Source organism: Pan paniscus, chromosome 11 (genome assembly GCF_029289425.2).
Source record: "Pan paniscus chromosome 11, NHGRI_mPanPan1-v2.0_pri, whole genome shotgun sequence".
NCBI lineage: Eukaryota > Metazoa > Chordata > Mammalia > Primates > Hominidae > Pan > Pan paniscus.
The window spans coordinates 40,337,541-40,355,282 of record NC_073260.2 but is presented as its reverse complement, the minus strand read 5'-3'; the positions used below and the strand labels follow the sequence as shown (position 1 = coordinate 40,355,282).

At 42.2% G+C, this 17,742-nt stretch overlaps 1 protein-coding gene across 3 annotated transcripts in view; it reads left to right on the top strand.

The window, feature by feature from the left end:
• Positions 1 to 2,721: 2,721 nt before the first annotated feature.
• The window catches only part of TGFBR1 (transforming growth factor beta receptor 1), a 48,517-nt gene continuing 33,496 nt past the window's right edge, over positions 2,722 to 17,742 (top strand). For 2 of the 3 annotated variants that reach the window (XM_055117817.3, XM_034967875.4), the window contains exon 1: positions 2,722 to 2,933. In XM_055117817.3, coding sequence (XP_054973792.1) covers positions 2,837 to 2,933 — 97 coding nt within the window. In that variant the 5' untranslated portion in view covers positions 2,722 to 2,836. The remainder of the gene's footprint in view (positions 2,934 to 17,742) is intronic. The other variant, XM_034967876.4, reaches the window with a different exon arrangement.

Genomic DNA, 17,742 nt, shown 5'->3' with positions numbered 1-17,742 from the left:
CATAAAGATTAAGAGACAACATTACACAGGGTACAAGGCACTGGAGTGAGACTCCTAGTCCTAGCTCTGCAGCTGACTTGCTGGGGAACTGATCCTCAGTTTCCTTCCCTTTAAATTAAGACATTGGAGTAAATAACACGTAAGCATTTTAAACAACAAGTAAGTCTGTAAAGACTGAAGGGAATTAAGATTTATGACAGATTCCTTAATGTGCAATAGCTCATTTAGACCTCACAACAGTATCTTCCTTTACCCTGGGGGATGCTAAATCTCAAAGCAGTCAAATAGTGTTCCCAGACCCACATCTAGTGAGTGGCAGCCAGAATTTCAAGTAGGGTCTGTAGGCCTCCAAAGCCAGAGGCTTCTTTCTACTGCCCATCCAACCTTTCTCAAAAGGCAAATAAGGTCATGCATTTTTATTTACTGAATTTTAAGTAAAGCAGTGTCTTTTGAAGCGGGCCCAGTGCCACTTGCAGCAGAATCACCTGGGATGTCTATTACAAATGCAGATTCCTGAACCTTCTCCACATGAACTGAAGCAGACTTGCTAGGGCTGAGGGAGACCCAGGAATCTGTATTATTACAAGCTCTCCAGGTAATTGGAGAGACTTTACAATTTGGGAACCATGATTTTAAACTAATAATTTAGTGTTCCATTCTAGTGTAGTTTATTTATGGATCTGTGGCTCATGGAAATTTCCTCCTAGTATCAGGAAGATACAACTTAAAAATAGTCTGTTTTTCCTTCCTATTGAATCCACTGAATTCCATGGAAAATGTTAAGGAACTGGAGGTGTGATTAACACTGATTAATCTAGGCTCCGTACGTCAAAGGCACAGACTGACATGAACATACATGCTGATTAGAATCATACAGAGCTGGAAGGGGATGGGCAAAGAAATGGCATTAGCTAAATATTTACTATGTTCCAGACACTGTACCAGACACATTACGTCATTTAAGGGGCCCAAGACAAGTGATTCAATCCCTTTTATTTATAAACGGGGTAGGTACTATTATTATTTACATTTTAGAGATGAAGAAGCTAATGGCCAGAGAAAAACAGTCACTTTCTGAGATCATTCATTCATTCATACAATAAAAATCTCATTAGCTCTTATCTTATGAAAGACATTGCAAATAGAGCAGCAAAAAGGCAGTCTAGGGACCTCAGGTGGCACAAAGTCCACCAAATCTCCATTGAAGAAACTGGAACTGAGAGGGCAAATTGGGACTGGAGCCTGCCAGAAGCCATCTCTCTGGAATCCCTCAGCCTGAGCAAGAGGGGAGTTTGCTGCTGAGGCTGCTGGAGCTGCGGTGTAGAGCAAGTTGCAGGCCTCTGAGCCTGTTGGAGGTTCAGAAAGGTTAGCTGACTTGCTTAAGTAAGTGTCCTAGACAGAAGGGAGAAAGCGCGCGGGTCTCAGATCCCAGCTCCAATATCCACGCCTTTTCCCTTTTCATCTCCCGGAAGGAAGCCTTCACAGGTGGGGAAAATGCTCGCCCAGTGACTCTAAAGTAGTGCACAAATTGGCATTAAAGGCTGGTTCTGATTCCTGCTACCAAGGTTTATTTAATTCTAAGCTCAAATGACACAGAAAATAAAATTTCCTCCTTAAAAGGTTCTGCGGAAAAATATTCTCTGTTCTACGTAACAGCCTCCTTGGCTGTGTTTGTGTCTGAAGAAAGGACTAGTCTGACAGGAAGAATTACAAATCTGGAGCTCATTTTGGCGTCGCAGAGGGAAGGTGGGTGGAGCGTCTCGCAGTAAATTAGGAATTCAGAATGAAAACGTAGAGTTTATTTGGGTTTTTAGTGACACCTCAGGATTATTATACAGCAGTGTCAGACACAGCTCAAAGTAATGATGACTGCTCCCCCTCCGCCCCGCGGGAGCTGGGTGCTAAGAAGGGGGAACCCCTCCTTTGAGGGGTTGGGGTGGGGATCCTCCCTTTCCAACCTGTATCGGGAAGGGGTTTGAGAGGAGTGCGGCTTGGATCCCCATCCTGGATCTGTGCTGGAGGGAGGCGGGAGGCTATTTGGGGGTGTGTTTGGGCTCAGGATCTGGGTCTGACGCTGGGATCTGAGGACTTTCTGGGTTTGGAACTAGGTGGGGGAGCTGGGTTTGGGGTGACCGCTGGGAGCAGGAGGAAATAGGAGAGTGAGTCGCATGTGAAGGGCACTGAGGAGGGATCTTCGGGGGAATGCTGAAGTTGATGCGTGGACTTGGAGAGGGGAAGTTGAAGTGGATGCAGGGGCCTGGCGCTGCAGCGGATCTGGGTGGCATGTGCTGGGATTGCCAATGCGGAGCTGTGAATGGGGTCAGGGTGGGGCTGAGGCAGTACCAGATCTTCCGCGCCCAGAGGAGGTTAGAAGAAAAGAGCGTCGAACGGCCACAGCCTTTTTCCGAAAGAGACTCAGACACACCCATCGCTCTACCCGGCCCTCCGGGGCTAGCGGCTGAGTGGTGCTGGGGCTGGCAGACCCCGCCCCCACGCGGCCTCTCGGAGCCGGGAGCCGGTCGGGCCGGGGCTGGGGTCTGGCGGCCCAGCCCCCGGGGAGCGTGAGGCGTGGCCAGAAACCGGCGCTCGCGGCTGCGGATTGGCTGCCTGGCGGGCCCGCAGGCGGGGCTCCCGGCTGGGTCCCGCTTAGCCGCTCGCGGCGGCGGGGAGGCGGGGCCGGCGGGAGCCCGGCAGCCAATGGACGCGCGTCCCCCGAGCAGTTACAAAGGGCCGGAGCGAGGCCGCCGCGGCGGCTAGGGAGGTGGGGCGAGGCGAGGTTTGCTGGGGTGAGGCAGCGGCCGGGCCAGGCCGGGCCACAGGCGGTGGCGGCGGGACCATGGAGGCGGCGGCCGCTGCTCCGCGTCCCCGGCTGCTCCTCCTCGTGCTGGCGGCGGCGGCGGCGGCGGCGGCGGCACTGCTCCCGGGGGCGACGGGTGAGCGGCGGCGCGGCGGGCGGGCGACTGCGGGGCGGGCGGGCGACTGCGGGGCGCGCGGGCCGGACCCGGCCTCTGGCTCGCTCCTGCTCTTTCTCAAACATGGCGCGGGGCCGGGGGCGCAGGTGGCGGCGCCGGGGCCCGGGCCGGGCTCTCGTGGCGCCGCGCAGCTCGGCGGCTGCCGGGCGAACCGCAAGCGGGGAGCGGAGGCGGGGCAGGGGCGTGTGTCCGGGCGCGGGCGGACGTGTCCGGCTGCCCGAGGCCGCCCCGCTCGGGACTCCCCGGGGAGGTGGAGTCGGGCGGAGTCGTCTGAGGTCCGGGGCTGCCCTCTGGGGTGTGAGTGGGCGAGGGCCAGGGGCGGAGAGTGCGAGGCCGGCGGGGACTGGCAGAGCCGTGGCTGCCCGCCGCCGCCCCCTGGGCACGGCGTGACCTTGTTCTGGGGACCCCCGCCCCAAGAGGGTCCGTGCCAGAGGCTGCCGAACCCGGGGCGGGGTTTGAGGTTGGGGTGGAAAGCGGCTCCCGGGCGGGGTGTGAGCTCCGAGCCTCTAGGGCTTCGTCCAGTGGGAGTCGGGGGCGACGTGTGGTGAGACCCCTGGGTCCGCAGGCCGCCCTGACTCCCGCCCGGCTCGACCCGAGCCGACCCTGCTGGAAGGGGCTGCTCCTCCAGCCAGGGGGGCTTTGTGTGAGAAGAAGGAAGCGCGGAGATGCGCGGAATGTTTCTTCTTTCGTGCGTCTGGGGAGTGTTGAAGTGAGTCCAGTAACCAGACGGCTACGGATTGTTTTCGTAGTGGAAACTTGAACGTTTGCTCATTCTGCGGGTTTTGGAAATTTTGGGAACGACTGTGAATTGATTAAACGCTTTTTATTTCCTCGAAGGAACATCACTCACGTTGTTCCTTTTCTTGAGTGACAGTTAATAGTTTGAATCAGACATCTGTATAGCTGGTTTTCAAGGAAGACTGTTCGCTGGATTTTTCAAAATAGTAAATCAGGTTGGGGTAGGTGGTTGGCATCCACAAAGGGATGAGTGAAAAACTTCGTTAGCAGCTGAACTGAGACACTAGAAGCTAAAATACACAGCCTCAGTGTTAGCAACTAAAATGCAGTGAAAGTACATTTCTGTTTCTGAAACTGGACAAAAGATGTTGAATTTTTTTTAAAAAATCAAGACTGACGATGACGATTATAATTAGTCCTAATAGCTACCGTCTGTATTGTGCATTACTACGATGTAAATGCATAAAGTACACTATTGTATAAGTACATTATTTAATCACCACAAGTAAACTCCCAGGGAGTAGTGGCATTTGCCCCACTTTACAGATGTGCAAAGTGGGGTACAGACACGTTAAGTACCCAATAACTTAAGTGCTAAAGCTAGGATTTTCACTCAGATCTCAATTCCCAAACCTGTATGTCATATATATATATAAATATGTATACATCATACTGTCTGGCGTAGCCCATTTTTCTTCTTCAGTCGTCTGATGAGCAATTGGTCTTTATTATTCACTTTGGATTCTGTCCTCATGATTTGAGTATCAGATAGACTTCATTCCGACTCTTAGCACATTCTTGAGTCCCTTCACGTGGGCCTGCATTAGAGGAAACAATGGATTTTTGACATTGGCCTAGGGAGGAAGGCAAGATAACTGTGTGGACATTTGGGAGAATCAATATAGTTAGGCATGAAACACAGGTAACATTTCCACACCACTATTAACTTGAATAACACAGTGCACTCTTTTCCACCAGAAGTAGCACAAGAAGCGTTCATGTATTCAAGTAACAGTAGTGGACTTAGTTGAAGACACAGAACATTGCTCAGTCCATGTCCTGGAGGAGTTTACAGTCTCCATGGTATGCACAAAATACAAAGCTGTCCAGGTGCTTATTACTCTAAGCCCAGACTGCCTCAGCTTGTCTGCCTCCCCTGTTGGTTATGATGATGCCTCAGTCCACCCTTAAAAAACATTCTGAAAAAGGTCAAATGCTTTTTATTTCCTCTGTAACTTGGCTTCCCTTTTAAAGACTTGCACCTTTTTATGTTCTGAGTATGTTTTAATGTTCTCTGCCCAACTTCTCTCTCCAACATAGGTTTCTCTAGGGAAATTGATTCCTTATCCCTAGTGCACGGTTTAGTACCACTATGTCTATATGTATATCCCATCTGAGAATGCTATTTGCTTCCTTTCTGCCATTTCATAACTTTTTTTCTTTGAAAACATGCCCCCAATCCAACTCTTCTATGAATGCCTCTTGAATGTCTCCTCCTTTCTTGGTATGCAGCCTTCAGCTTAATCCTGCCTGTTATCCTCCAAATCTAGTTGCTTTCCCATGTTTCTCTCATCTAGGCTTTTCTATGGCTACTGCCAAACTAATCTTCCTCAGCCTTCCCCATGAAGGTTTATAAGATTTCCCATTTGTATTCAGCACTTAGAACAACACTTAGCAGCTTATGATTGGGGCCATCTCTGAGTATCCTACCAGGGATCTCATTTCTCATTACTGCAGACCTTCGAGCAATTTCTCTTTCTCACTGACTCCTGACTGTTCAGCCTTTTCACTACACATTTAGTTTTGCCCCTTTTTTGGGAGTGCGAGAAGTTCTCAGCCCTGACTTCCTGTGCTGGTTTAGTTCTTGAATTCTTTGTCTTCCAGAACTCTGCAACACTTAACAGTTTGTGTTGTCCATTTCTACTGCCTGTGCTGCTACTTAACTCTACTTGAATGTGTTATAGGTACCCAGAGGACAAGATTCATGCCATTTCTTTCTTTTGTGGCCTCAGAACTTAGCACTGTGTTTTATATTCTATTCCACATAAATGCTTGTTGATTTCTATTTGAGCATTCCTTTAATATTTATACTGTTTTATGTAAGTCCAGTTTATGCAATATTAACTTGTAATTCCGTATAAATAATCAGGAAAAGTTGTATGGCATGTTGAAAGCAATTGGTTATTTGTCCTACCTTCACCAGCAGTTATGCAGAAAATAGGGGCAATACCTACTTTTGCCTAATTCATGAGATTGTGAAGATCACATGAGAAAGTGGTATTTGAGTTTGAGGTTGCTATTCTGTGTTGTTGCTAATGAGCAGGACTGATGTTCAATAAGCAGTTCCCACTGGGCCATGTGTGTTTTGGTTAAACATCCTTTCTGATTGGTTGGTACCCTTGTAGTGCCAGTTGTTAAATATTTTTAATATCATTTCTATAGGGAGGCATTAGTATTCAAAAAGGGAAATGATTAGTGTAAGCTGGAATGATTGGGGGAGGCTTCTTGGACACTTTAGGACCTACACTGACTTTGAAGGGTGGGTAGAATTCAGAGGGGGATTTGATGAGTGTGAAAGTTCTTTTGAAGTTGTGTCCCCAACTGTCCTGGGGCCTACTCCAAGGGAGGAAACAAGGCTTTTACTGAGTGACTGGCAAGTTACTCTTCAGAGTTAGGTTCCTTATTCTATACTGTGGAATTTGGATGTATTAACCTCTATCATTTTTTCCCCAATCCTAAAAGCTATAGTACATAGCTGGAAACAAAACATAAAAGTAATCAAAGTGGAATGAGTGAGGGAGAATAACATTATGGGATGCCCAGTAGGACTAGGCATTCAAATGGTGGAAGTCCTAAGTATATTATCACTTCAATTTACAGATGAAAAAACGACTCAGGTGAATTTCTTAGGGTGGCACAGGGGCAGAACAGAGACAGGAACTTTGATTTTCTGATTCCATATCTTGTGCCCTATATGGTGCTTTAAAATGTGAAGGACTTGGAGGTGGGAGTGGGACAGGGTTGGGATAGGTGGTTGGCATCCACGAAGGGATGAGTGACTTCCTTAAGTGAAGTAGGCCTTGAACTTCACAGAATTTATGAAAAGTGAATTCTAAAGGTGGAAGGGAGGGGGAATGATTAAAGCCTTAAAGTTCTCAAGGCAAAGGTCAATTTTTTTTTTAATTGCTGATAAAAGGACCTGGTATATACTTATTGATTGAGAAAAGTAGGCCTATAGTAGTTTGGAAGATGGTCTTGAGTAAGTACAGTTAATTGAATTGGGGTGTAATTAGAAGGCTTTGGTTTAGAATATTAGATGATCCGCTTTGTTGTTGAAATTAAGAGAGGAATTGACATAAAAATAATCAAGAGGAAGATAAATCTTGTTCCTGTGAGGAGGGCCGCTCATGTAGGGAAGACCCCTGTCAAAAGGTTCTAGGCCTTAGTTGAGCAGTTACAGGGACTCAACACCATTCTTGTAGTGTCATTTTATTGCACCAAATAAGTTCATGTGTAATAAATGGAATTTTGAAAATGCCATTATCCTATGGATGGCCCTTCTGATGTGAGAACGTGTCTCTTCAAACCACAGAGCCCCTTGCAAATGTCGACACACCTCTTGCCTTTTGCAGTTCTTCCTTGGTCATGGCTTACGTAACACAGAGTTCTCTGAACAGATGGACTGTGGTTTGATATCATGTGATTGGGTCACATCTTTGCTTCCTGCTTCTGGAATTGAGGGCAGATGCTGGCATATTTCTCAGGGATTTTTTTATGCTTTGTCCCATAGAACTAGCTTGAGGAAAAGTTTTGGAGTCTTCTCAAAATTTATGGTCAGTTTTGACCCAGCCTAACTCCAATACTTAGGATTATATTTAATGCCATTCTTAGCTGAATTTTCTCAATGTCAAATCCAGGCAGTCTCCATAAACATTAAAATTGTTTACCACTCTGAATTAGATCCAATTTTATGTGTTTTGTTTGCTTTCCAGGTAAGTTTCTTATGGCTACCCTTCTTCATCATGAAGAAAATTGGTTGGTAGACTTGTAATTATTCATCTCAGACATCACTTTCTTAAATACTAGTGGACTAAGTCCAGTTGGTTTTATGGTCCAATTTTATAGATCAGATCAAGTCTTTTATAAAGCTGCTCCCTCAAAGAACGATTTCTAATCTAACTTTAAAAAAAAATTGACTTGCAAAGTATACACACAGGTTGCTTTGAAATTTCTTGAAGGGTTGCAAGAATATGCTACATATTCTATCTGTCTTGTCTCGTTTAATTCTCTCTGCTTTTTTTTTCTTTGACCATGGCTAATACGGCATCATTTAATTCTCATAACCAACCTTGAATGGTAGTTGTATAGAGTACCAAAACTTCTTACTTATTTGCTGCTTAATTTCCAAACTCTTAAGCCCATTTGTTCCCAGATACAGGTGACCAGTGCTCAGAAGATAACTGTAGGTTTTGATAACATCGGCTCTACCCCAAGATTCTTTTCAACTCTAAACATTATCCAAAGGTGTTAGTATTTTTTCATCGTCTAATCGTAAATATATATATAAAAGAAAGACACTGCTTTGAATGGCACAGATGTAGACTAACAGTAGTTGAGCCACTGAGACTCAAATGATTTTGTATTACCATAAACCCCATCTGCCTGGGCAGGCAGAATTGACACAATTTTGCTCAGATTGGAACCTAGTTCATATCTATGAAAGAAGACCCTCTTTGTTTCCATTTTATAGACCAGGAAACTGAAGTTATGCTGTTAATGAAAGGTGGAGCCTGCAGTTAAGCACTCCAGGGTATGTACTCTTTTCCTATACAAATGCTCCTCTACTTATGATGGGGTCACGTACGTCCATGCTGCTTTCATATAGAGTAAATACATTGTTAGAGCCACTTCAGCAGGAAAGTTTCCTTTCCCTTTTTTGCAAACCATGAGAATTTGCTTCAGATTGCCTTGATTACAGTTTTACTATTTCTTTGCAACTGCAGGCCATTCAGATACTAACAGTCTTTCTTTAACATTATATTTTTAGGTAATTTGAATCTCCCTGACGAGTCCAGTGATAGTTGATCACTTACTATTTGTATTGATTTATACATATATTCATAGCAAATTCTTTTCTTCTAAAAGTTACATAAGCACAGGACTGAAAATTTGTATTAGAGAAAGGAAAAAAGCCATCACCAGCCATTATTAACATTTTGGCATATCCTGCACCCATGCTTTTTTTTTTTTTTTTTTTTTTTTTTTTGAGTATAAAAAACCATTCTTGGGCTGGGCACGGTAGCTCACACCTGTAATCCCAGCACTTTGGGAGGCCGAAGTGGGCGAATCACGAGGTCAGGAGTTCGAGACCAGCCTGGTCAACATGATGAAACCCTGTCTCTACTAAAAATAACAAAAAATTAGCTGGACGTAGTGGCAGGCACCTGTAATCCCAGCTGCTTGGGAGGCTGAGGCAGGAGAATCACTTGAACTCAGGAGGTGGAGTTTGCAGTGAGCCGAGATTGCGCCACTGCACTCCAGCCCGGGCGACCGAGTGAAACTCCATCTCAACAAAAACAAACAAACAAACAAAAAAACAGCAACAAACCATTCTTTAATCATTCTATTTCAGCAGTTTATGAAAGCTAATAAAAGTGTTTAAATTGACAAACAGCTTCAGTTTACAGAGGAAAGAGCTCATATATTCTTAGCAAATATTTAGTAGTGATCAACATGATGAGAAATATAGGAAAAGTAAGAGGCAGTCTTGCTTTTGAAAAAATTGATGCTGAGGAAATATGACTACAGACCCAGTACTAGCAACCACAGGGACTGCTTTACAGAGGAGGTAGGACTTGATCTCTCTGCCTTGCAGGAGGATAGGGCTTTGAGTGGATGTGTGGTGGAAAGGAGGCACTTCTTGGCTGGAGAGGATGGCATGTGTGGAGAAAGAGCATTCTAAGTTTCAGGATTTCTAAGAGGAGAAATGGAAGTTCATGGTGTAAAGGGTGGGCTCAGAGAATTATGGGCCTTGAAAATCAGGTGAGTGGTTTTAATGTGGAAAAAGAATGTCTAATTGTGCCGCAGAGGGAATGGATCAGGGTGGCTACCCAGTTGGTTTGATGGCATTGAGAATGGGGTGAAATGGTGACTGTATGACATTTGAAACAAAGAAATCAGAGGAATTAGTAGTAGGGCCTGTGTGTGGCTGTTCCCTTGCTTGTGTGCTCTTCCCTCACCTGCATGGCTTCCTCCCTCACCTCCTGCAAGTCTTTGCTCAGATGACACCTTTTTCTCAGTGAGGCTTATCCTGCCACCTTTTAAAATATTGTCATCATCCTACAGTGCTTTCCTTCTCTGTAACAATACCTTCTAACATACTGTATTTATTTACTTATCATATGTACTTATTTACTGTTTATTGTCTCCTTCCTATCATTCTAAGCTTTGTGAAAGTGGATGTCTTCGTTTTGTTCACTAATGTATCTCAAGTGTATGGAAAGTGCCTGGTGCATCCTAGGCACTCAGTAAATATTTGTTGAGTGGCAGTAGGTCTTAGCTGTAAAGAGGTGGAGTACAGAAATTCAGAGTGACTCCATGAAAGAAAAAAGAATGACTCCAAGCTTTTTTAGGCTGGATAATGCCTTTAACTTAATGAGTAATTTGGCACGAGGATTAAGGGGAGACGAATTCTGGTTTAAGCATGTTGAGTTTGAGGTGAAGGTAGCCAAATAAAATTGCTCAGTAGTCAGCAAAGATTAAAAAAAAAATGGAACCTAGTTGGAAATGGGAGAGCACCTTAAGCAAAGAAATGGCTACTAGCATCTAGCATTCACCTCATATTCTCTCTCTCTCTCTGTCCTTCTCTTTTGGGGGTAGGAGGATTCTAGTGTCCTAAAACGCTACCTTAAATGGAGTTTTTATTTAGACCCTGAAGTCCTAGCTTGTATCTGGAGTCCTGGTCCGTTTGCTGGGATATGGTTCTTTCCTGTTTTGCAGGTTCATGCTTTCTATTTTTCCCCCACCTCTCTTAGTAAAGAGGTATATATTCAGAATTACTTGTGATCTTCTGGTTGTATTGAAATTAACCTTCAGACGGTGCTGCTTTCTCTGCAGTAATGCGTTTGATCTTTTGGGAGTGTGGTTCTTGGCTGAGATAAAAGAGAGGAAGTTTCCTGCTTGCGGCCTAGGCCTCAGGTCATGGTTGCTGATGTTACAGGTGTCAGCTTTACTATCTCCTGGAGCTCCCTGATGGCTATCCTTTTAAATGCTTTTCCTGTTGTTTTTCTCAATGAACCAAACACTGGTGCAGTTGTATCCCTAGACCATCTCTCTTTTTCTATTTGGATTGATCTAACTTAAGTTTTTCTTTCAGTTTGGAAGGCAGATTAAATTCATGTGACTTGGTTGTCAGAAATTTAATGAAATCTTTGTTTATAGGAGTAGTATATAAGCACCAACATATCTGGCTGTAATTAGAGTCTAATCAGTGTATCTGTGACTCACTTTTCAAAAGAGGATAGTTCCTAATTTACCTGATCGTTGTGAAGATAGTGTACAGTAGTATTTACACTTAGTACATAGCCTGACACCAGTAGGTGTTCAATAAAGGGGAATTATTATATATTTAAATAAGTGAAAGAATGTCTTCTGAAAGAAGAAATACGTCTGTGTAATGAAGAACTAGAATTAATTGGTAGACTGAAAGGCAGAATTCAGCTCAATGTAAGGAATGACTCTCTACCATAGCTGTCAAAATGGAACATTGTAAGGTAGTATGTTCCCTGTCACACTGGAACTATTCAGGCAGAGGCTAGATAACCTTCTGTCTGAGAAATTGTAGAAGGAATTTCTTACATTAGGTAGGAGGTCGGACTTGTTTATCTCTAAGCTCTGTTTCTCCTCTAAAATTCTGTACTTTTGGGCATAATCCAAGCTTCCTTGCTTACTGGTTTTAGCCAAATATAGTCTAAATATCCCTAGGATTCATGGCTTCAAGATGAGCAGTATCTTGTTGCTCCTGTATTATATGAGAAAAGTTAGTTTATCCATTGATTGGCTTTTATTTTGGTCATTTTCCAAAAAAGGATTTTGGAAGCTTGAAATAATAGCAAATTCAGTAAGACCAAATCTACTGACCACAAAAGATAAGAATCAGTAAGTCAAAAAGGGAAAGAAAAAGAGAACAATTATCCGTAAGTTTAGCTGAGGAAAGCTTTAGAAGTTGAACACAGTACTTAGCTCTGAGTTTTCTGGTAACCGAGGCAAGTAAGGAAGACTGATAATTTGCATAGATCTCATTGCCTATCGAGAATTCATGAGGAGACTGCCACCTTCCTTAATAAAGTGGAGCCCCAAATGCCAAGATTGTAATACAGGGAGAATCTCCAAGTGGTAAGGGGTTATTGCTGGATCTGGCAATAATCTGATTCTTGTTCTGAGGCTTCCCCTTTAACACGTATTGAGGGTTCAATTTAGTGTTGCTGCCTCCATCTTTCTCCAGTTTAAGTCTCTGATCCAAGTATGAACACATTAGTCTTTCCCTAATGCCAATGGAACAGCTGATGTAAGGCTAGGACATTTAAATCAAGCTTTGCTAAAAGCTAGAGGATAATGAATAGAGAGCAACATGAAACTATTTAGTCTGGCTTACAAAGACATTTTTCTCATGCCCTTATCTTTTGGTGTGTCTCCATTTGATACACTTCATCAGAGTACTGCTACCAAAGGCAGAGCCAGACATTTACCTTCAAACAGGTCCAAGTCAGTAAGATCCAGAGTGTCTTTGCTTGGGTTTCTTGTTTGAAGAACTGCTTCATTTCTGAGTAATGGACGTTGGGAATGATTACTTTAGGAGAGACCACACTTATCTGAGAGTGTGGCCCTACTGTACTGGTCTGACAGTAATCCCAGTATTCATGGAAAAGATAGGCACGTACATTAGCATGAGGGCATTCTGTGGTTAGAAGCATTCTGATTTCATTGGGAAAAACAAGCTTCTCTCTGTTCTTGAGCAGAAGCTTTTATAGAAGTCTTTGTACATGGGCCATTGAAAAATAAAGTGAACAATTCAGGTTTATTACTCATGATTTGTAAGGATTCACTTTTCCTTCTTTCTGCAGTTGCTGTACTACTTCAGGTCTGTTCCAGTGTTTCCTTGTTCTCACCACCAAGACTGAACCTCCTTATTTTTGTTCATTTGCTTCAGGAAAACCATTCCATCTAGATTTCCTAGGTGTAAACCTCACTGATTACATAATAGTGTATATTTATAGTTCTAGGACACCTTGTTCAGGCATCCTGTTACATTTCTACATTATAAGATTCTTAAATATGCATTGAATTACAAATAGGTCCCCAGGGAAAAGGCAAAAACGAATGGCTTTTTCTGCGAGAAACTAGGACTAATGTAGATATTTGGGAGCACTGAACATGGAGGATAGAGTTAAACTTGAAAAGACATACAGAGATAGAAAAGCAGCAACTGCCCTTTCATTTGTATGCATGCACACGATATATGTATGGGTTTTTTATTTTTTGCTTGATGTATTCATTTCCAAATCAAACTATAATGTGCTCTAATTGGGTCTCTTTGTTCAGCACGTGGTTGTTGATTTGAGTACTTTCTCTAGTTGAAAAACTGACATTTTAATTTTGTTATTCAATGTGTGATAGATTTAAATAAAAACACCCAAGATTGTGTATTGTAGATTTCCTTCAACAATAATTATATATAATTATTTTATCAAAATAAACAAGTTAAAGTAGTTTTAGTTATTTTGTCTCATTTTACATTTGGGAAAAAAATTACAAATCAGGGGCCAGAGTCTGGTCATGTTTGTCAGTGAGGAAAGACAATTTCTGATTGCCAGTCCCACCAAAGCGTTGGCAGATTAACACAGCATTGTAGATTACTTTCCTAGGAAGAGATGCTCCTTTTTTCTCCCTTTCCATTATTTTGCTTTCCTTCTTTCCATGGTGCATTGTCCTTTTGTTTTCTTCCCTCTTATTTCGATGCATGTATAAACTTGAGCCTTTCTGCTCTCACATTCTTTCTCCCCATGATCATAATTGTTTCTTCACTTTATTCTTAAAAAAAAAAAAAAGGCCACATAAGTATTTTATCTAGATCTCATCTATCATTTAAGTTTTGTCAGATCCAGCCTGCTCTTGCCTTACCATGGGAGAAGGGAAAGGAGGGAGGAGTTTTAAGGGATTTTAGGCATCAGGCAGAAGTCTTAAGGGAAAACTCTGCAAGGACCAACAGGCTCAGAATTAGCTGTGTATTGCAAACAGATGGTGTGTCCCTGAGGAAATAGCGTAGTTGCCCTAAGCAATTGGGTGCTTCCATCTGATTTAGCTTAGTCTCTGTAACTGGGAAAAAGGAAAATCTTGTGGAAGAAATGAGTATAATCACCTGTGAACCATTCTAAACTATTATCTAGAGCCTAGTGATTATTGACTTACATATAGATTTCATAATTCTGCAAGATAGTCTTCGGTGTTGTATCATCAGTTATCCAAGGTATAAATAACATCAAGACCCTTATGCCTCTGAGCCTGATAGATCCTTATCTTTTAATAACCAACCCCCCACTTTCTTCAGTAGCCAAGATGCTACTGTATCAATGCTACCAGCAATTGGAAACCCATATTCCTAATGCCAAGTCTCGGCATGTAGATTTTGAGGTCTGAAAACTTTATTAGCTTGGTTACAGTACATCTCAAGCCTAAGTTTTCATATACACATAGTTTAGTCTCAAAGGGCAAATGTTTCCCTGAAAGGAGTTCAGTCAACACTAGATGCTTTTATCTTTAGGCTCCAAGGGAGTCCAAAATTTAATGATTAAAAATATTATAAAAATGCAAATATAGAAATAATACAAAAGCTCCTTCATTTTGGTGGACTTTTCTGTCCTTGCTTGGTTCAATTCAGCTGTGTTCTTCTAGGAGACTGCAACCACAATTTAACTGCTTTGCTTTGGTATTTTGTTTGACAAGGGAGATGAACGTTTCAGATGAGACGGAGTCTCACTGTTGTCACCCAGGCTGGAGTGCAGTGGCGCGATCTTGGCTCACTGCAATCTCTGCCTCCTGGGTTCAAGCGATTCTCCTGTCTCAGCCTCCCGTGTAGCTGGGATTACAGGCATCCGCCACCACGCCTGGCTATTTTTTTTTTTTTTTGTATTTTTAGTAGAGATGGGGTTTCACCGTGTTGGCCAGGCTGGTCTCGAATTCCTGACCTCAGGTGATCTGCCTGCCTTGGCCTCCCAAAGTATTGGAATTACAGCGTGAGCCACCGTGCCCGGCCTTCAATTTTTTGCTTTAAGTTAGAATCCTGTTTGCTTACTTTTTCTGACCCAAATGTTTTAAAAATGTTTTCCTGTGTTTTCATTTAAAAGATTGGTTTTACCTCTCACATTGAGATGTATAGTCCATCTGGAGTTGGTTATTTATTATGGTATGAGATTTTTATTATTTTTAAAATACGGGTATCTGGTTGACTCAGAACCATTTATTGGTAAAACCTTTTTTCCCCCAGTGTACAATCACCTTCATCATAAATCAAGAGGTTGTATATGTGAGGGTCTGTTTCTCTGTAATCTCTGTTCTGTTTGCCCATTTGTCCTTGTGCCATTACCATACTGTCTTAATTATTATGATGTTAGGAGTCTTGATATCGAGTAGTGTTAAGTCTTTCAAAGATTGCTTTGGTTATTCTTGCGATGTTGTTTTTCCATATAAATTTCAGAATCAACTTGTCAGTTCCCACTGAATAAAAAAACCCTGTGGGGATTCTGATTTGATTTTATTGAATCTACAGATCACTTTATGGAATATTGACCTCTTTACAGTATTGAATCTTCCAGTTAGGAACTTGTCACTCTTCTCCATTTATAAATACATTTTAAAATTTTATTTTATCTCCTTTGTAATTTCTATCAATGAGTAATATTTTTTAAGCTTTCTCTGCAGAGGTCTTTACCTGTCTTTTGTTAGGTTTATTCCTAGTTTTTAGATTTTTAAAAAACGTTTTCTATTTATTACTGGTTTAAGAATGATTTTTTAATTTAATTTTTTTTGGTATAGTGAGTAACCTTATATTAGTGACCTTGCTAGATTTACTAATTGATTCTAATAGTTGATCTGTAGGTCACTTTTGGATTTTCCATGTACATAGCTGTCCTCTGCAACTAATGATAGTTCTGTGTCTTTCCAGTCTATCTTCCTTTTGTTTATTTCTGACTTACTACACTCAGACCTCTAATACAATGTTGAGAAGTAGTGATGGATATCTCTTTCTTATTTGTGATTTCAAGGGAAAATGACAGTCATGCAACATTAAATGTAATGCCTGCTTTTATGCCTTTTATTTAATCTGATTATTTCAGAATTTTTTTTAAATTCTGCAGTTTACTGAGATTTTTAAATATCATGAATAGCTGTTGAATTTTATCAGTTTTTTTGTTTTTGTTTACATCACCTAAACTGCCAAACTCCCTTACTGTTTTCTTTCTTTTTTTTTTTTTTTTGAGACAGGATCTCACTCTGTTGCCCAGGATGGAGTGCTGTGGCCTGATCATGGCTCACTGCAGCCTCAAACTCCTGGGGCTCAAGTGATCCTTGTGCCCCAGCCTCCCAAATAGCTGGGACTACAGGTGCGTGCCACCACACCTGGCTCAAAATTTATTTTGGCATCTTTTGTACAATGTTTTTGTATATCCTCTACCTAAAATGACTTTCCTTTCTTCACTAGCTTTCCTTAAGTCTTAGTTTAGATGTCATATTTCAGAGAAATCTCCCTTTTCTGTCCTCTGATCTGTGCACTTTGCATCATCATTTATCAGTGGTGTGTTCTCTGCATTGTGAATCTGAGGGCAGGAATCTCATCCTAATTATCTCTATCCTCCTAAAGGTTTTTTCTTTCTTCCTACACTGGTTACATTCACTGTTGTGTTCTGAGAAAAGGTGTTCAGGCCTTGCTTTCTGCTTCTAAAATTACTAACTGCCCAGGACCATCAGTTCATTTCTTCAACTGTGGCTCCAACAGATCTTTCGCTGTTTGCTGGCCCAGGTATTGCTCTCCTCTGCCCCGAGTCAATGGCAGCTGGGAGTGGTTACCACTTCCTTCTCTTACCACAGTTCCTTCTCTACCACAGTTCTGTTTTGTATGTCATTCCCCTAGCCCAGGATGATCAGCCACTTTCATTTACGTTCATTATTACACCTTATTATCTGTGCAACCAAGCCAGTCTCTCCTACAGCCACTCGTGCTTTCCAAAGGGAAAGGTTGAAATTTTCGCTTTTGTCCTACGTGAGGGGTTGTGGGGAGTAGGGGTGGAAATCACTGTAGATTATCAAGTAATCCTTTTTTTCTTTGTGTACTTTTGGAATAAATCTAGATTATGTTGATGTAACTGTTAGGACATTTCTGTTTCTTCATCTCTAAAGGAGCTGGGATCTGATATTTCTGTTCACATTCCTTCCAGCATGAACATTTTATGGCTAATTAGATATTAACTTATTTATTAGGGATATTACATATACACACTGGGTGTGTCCCTACACTGTTAATTTGGGTTGGAACTGAAAATATACTTTCTGTGTGTGCCTAATGCTACTGTAGTGAAGTTCTTGAGCCAGGTCTGTTCAGTCATATTGTTGAAAAACTGTATGAATATTTATGAAGGAGAAAGAGCTGATAGGTACCATGAACATTCACTGTTGTATATGCATATGGTTTATATTGTGTTCTGTGTCAGTATTGCCTACCAGAGCTGTCTCAACATTAGCCCTGATTCTCTGTCTAGCATCTAGACCAGAGACTGGCACGTAATAGGAGCTCCAAAGAAATACTTGTTGAAAAAGTGCATAAACTAATTTTTGAACATTTTATTATGTGCTGGGCACTGTGCTAAGTATTCTATGTATGTTATTTCATTAACCCTCAAACCTTCTGAGATTGGTACTGTTTGTTAGTATGTTATAAATTTAGGAAGTAAGTTGAAGAAATTTAGGTTCAAATAAGTTA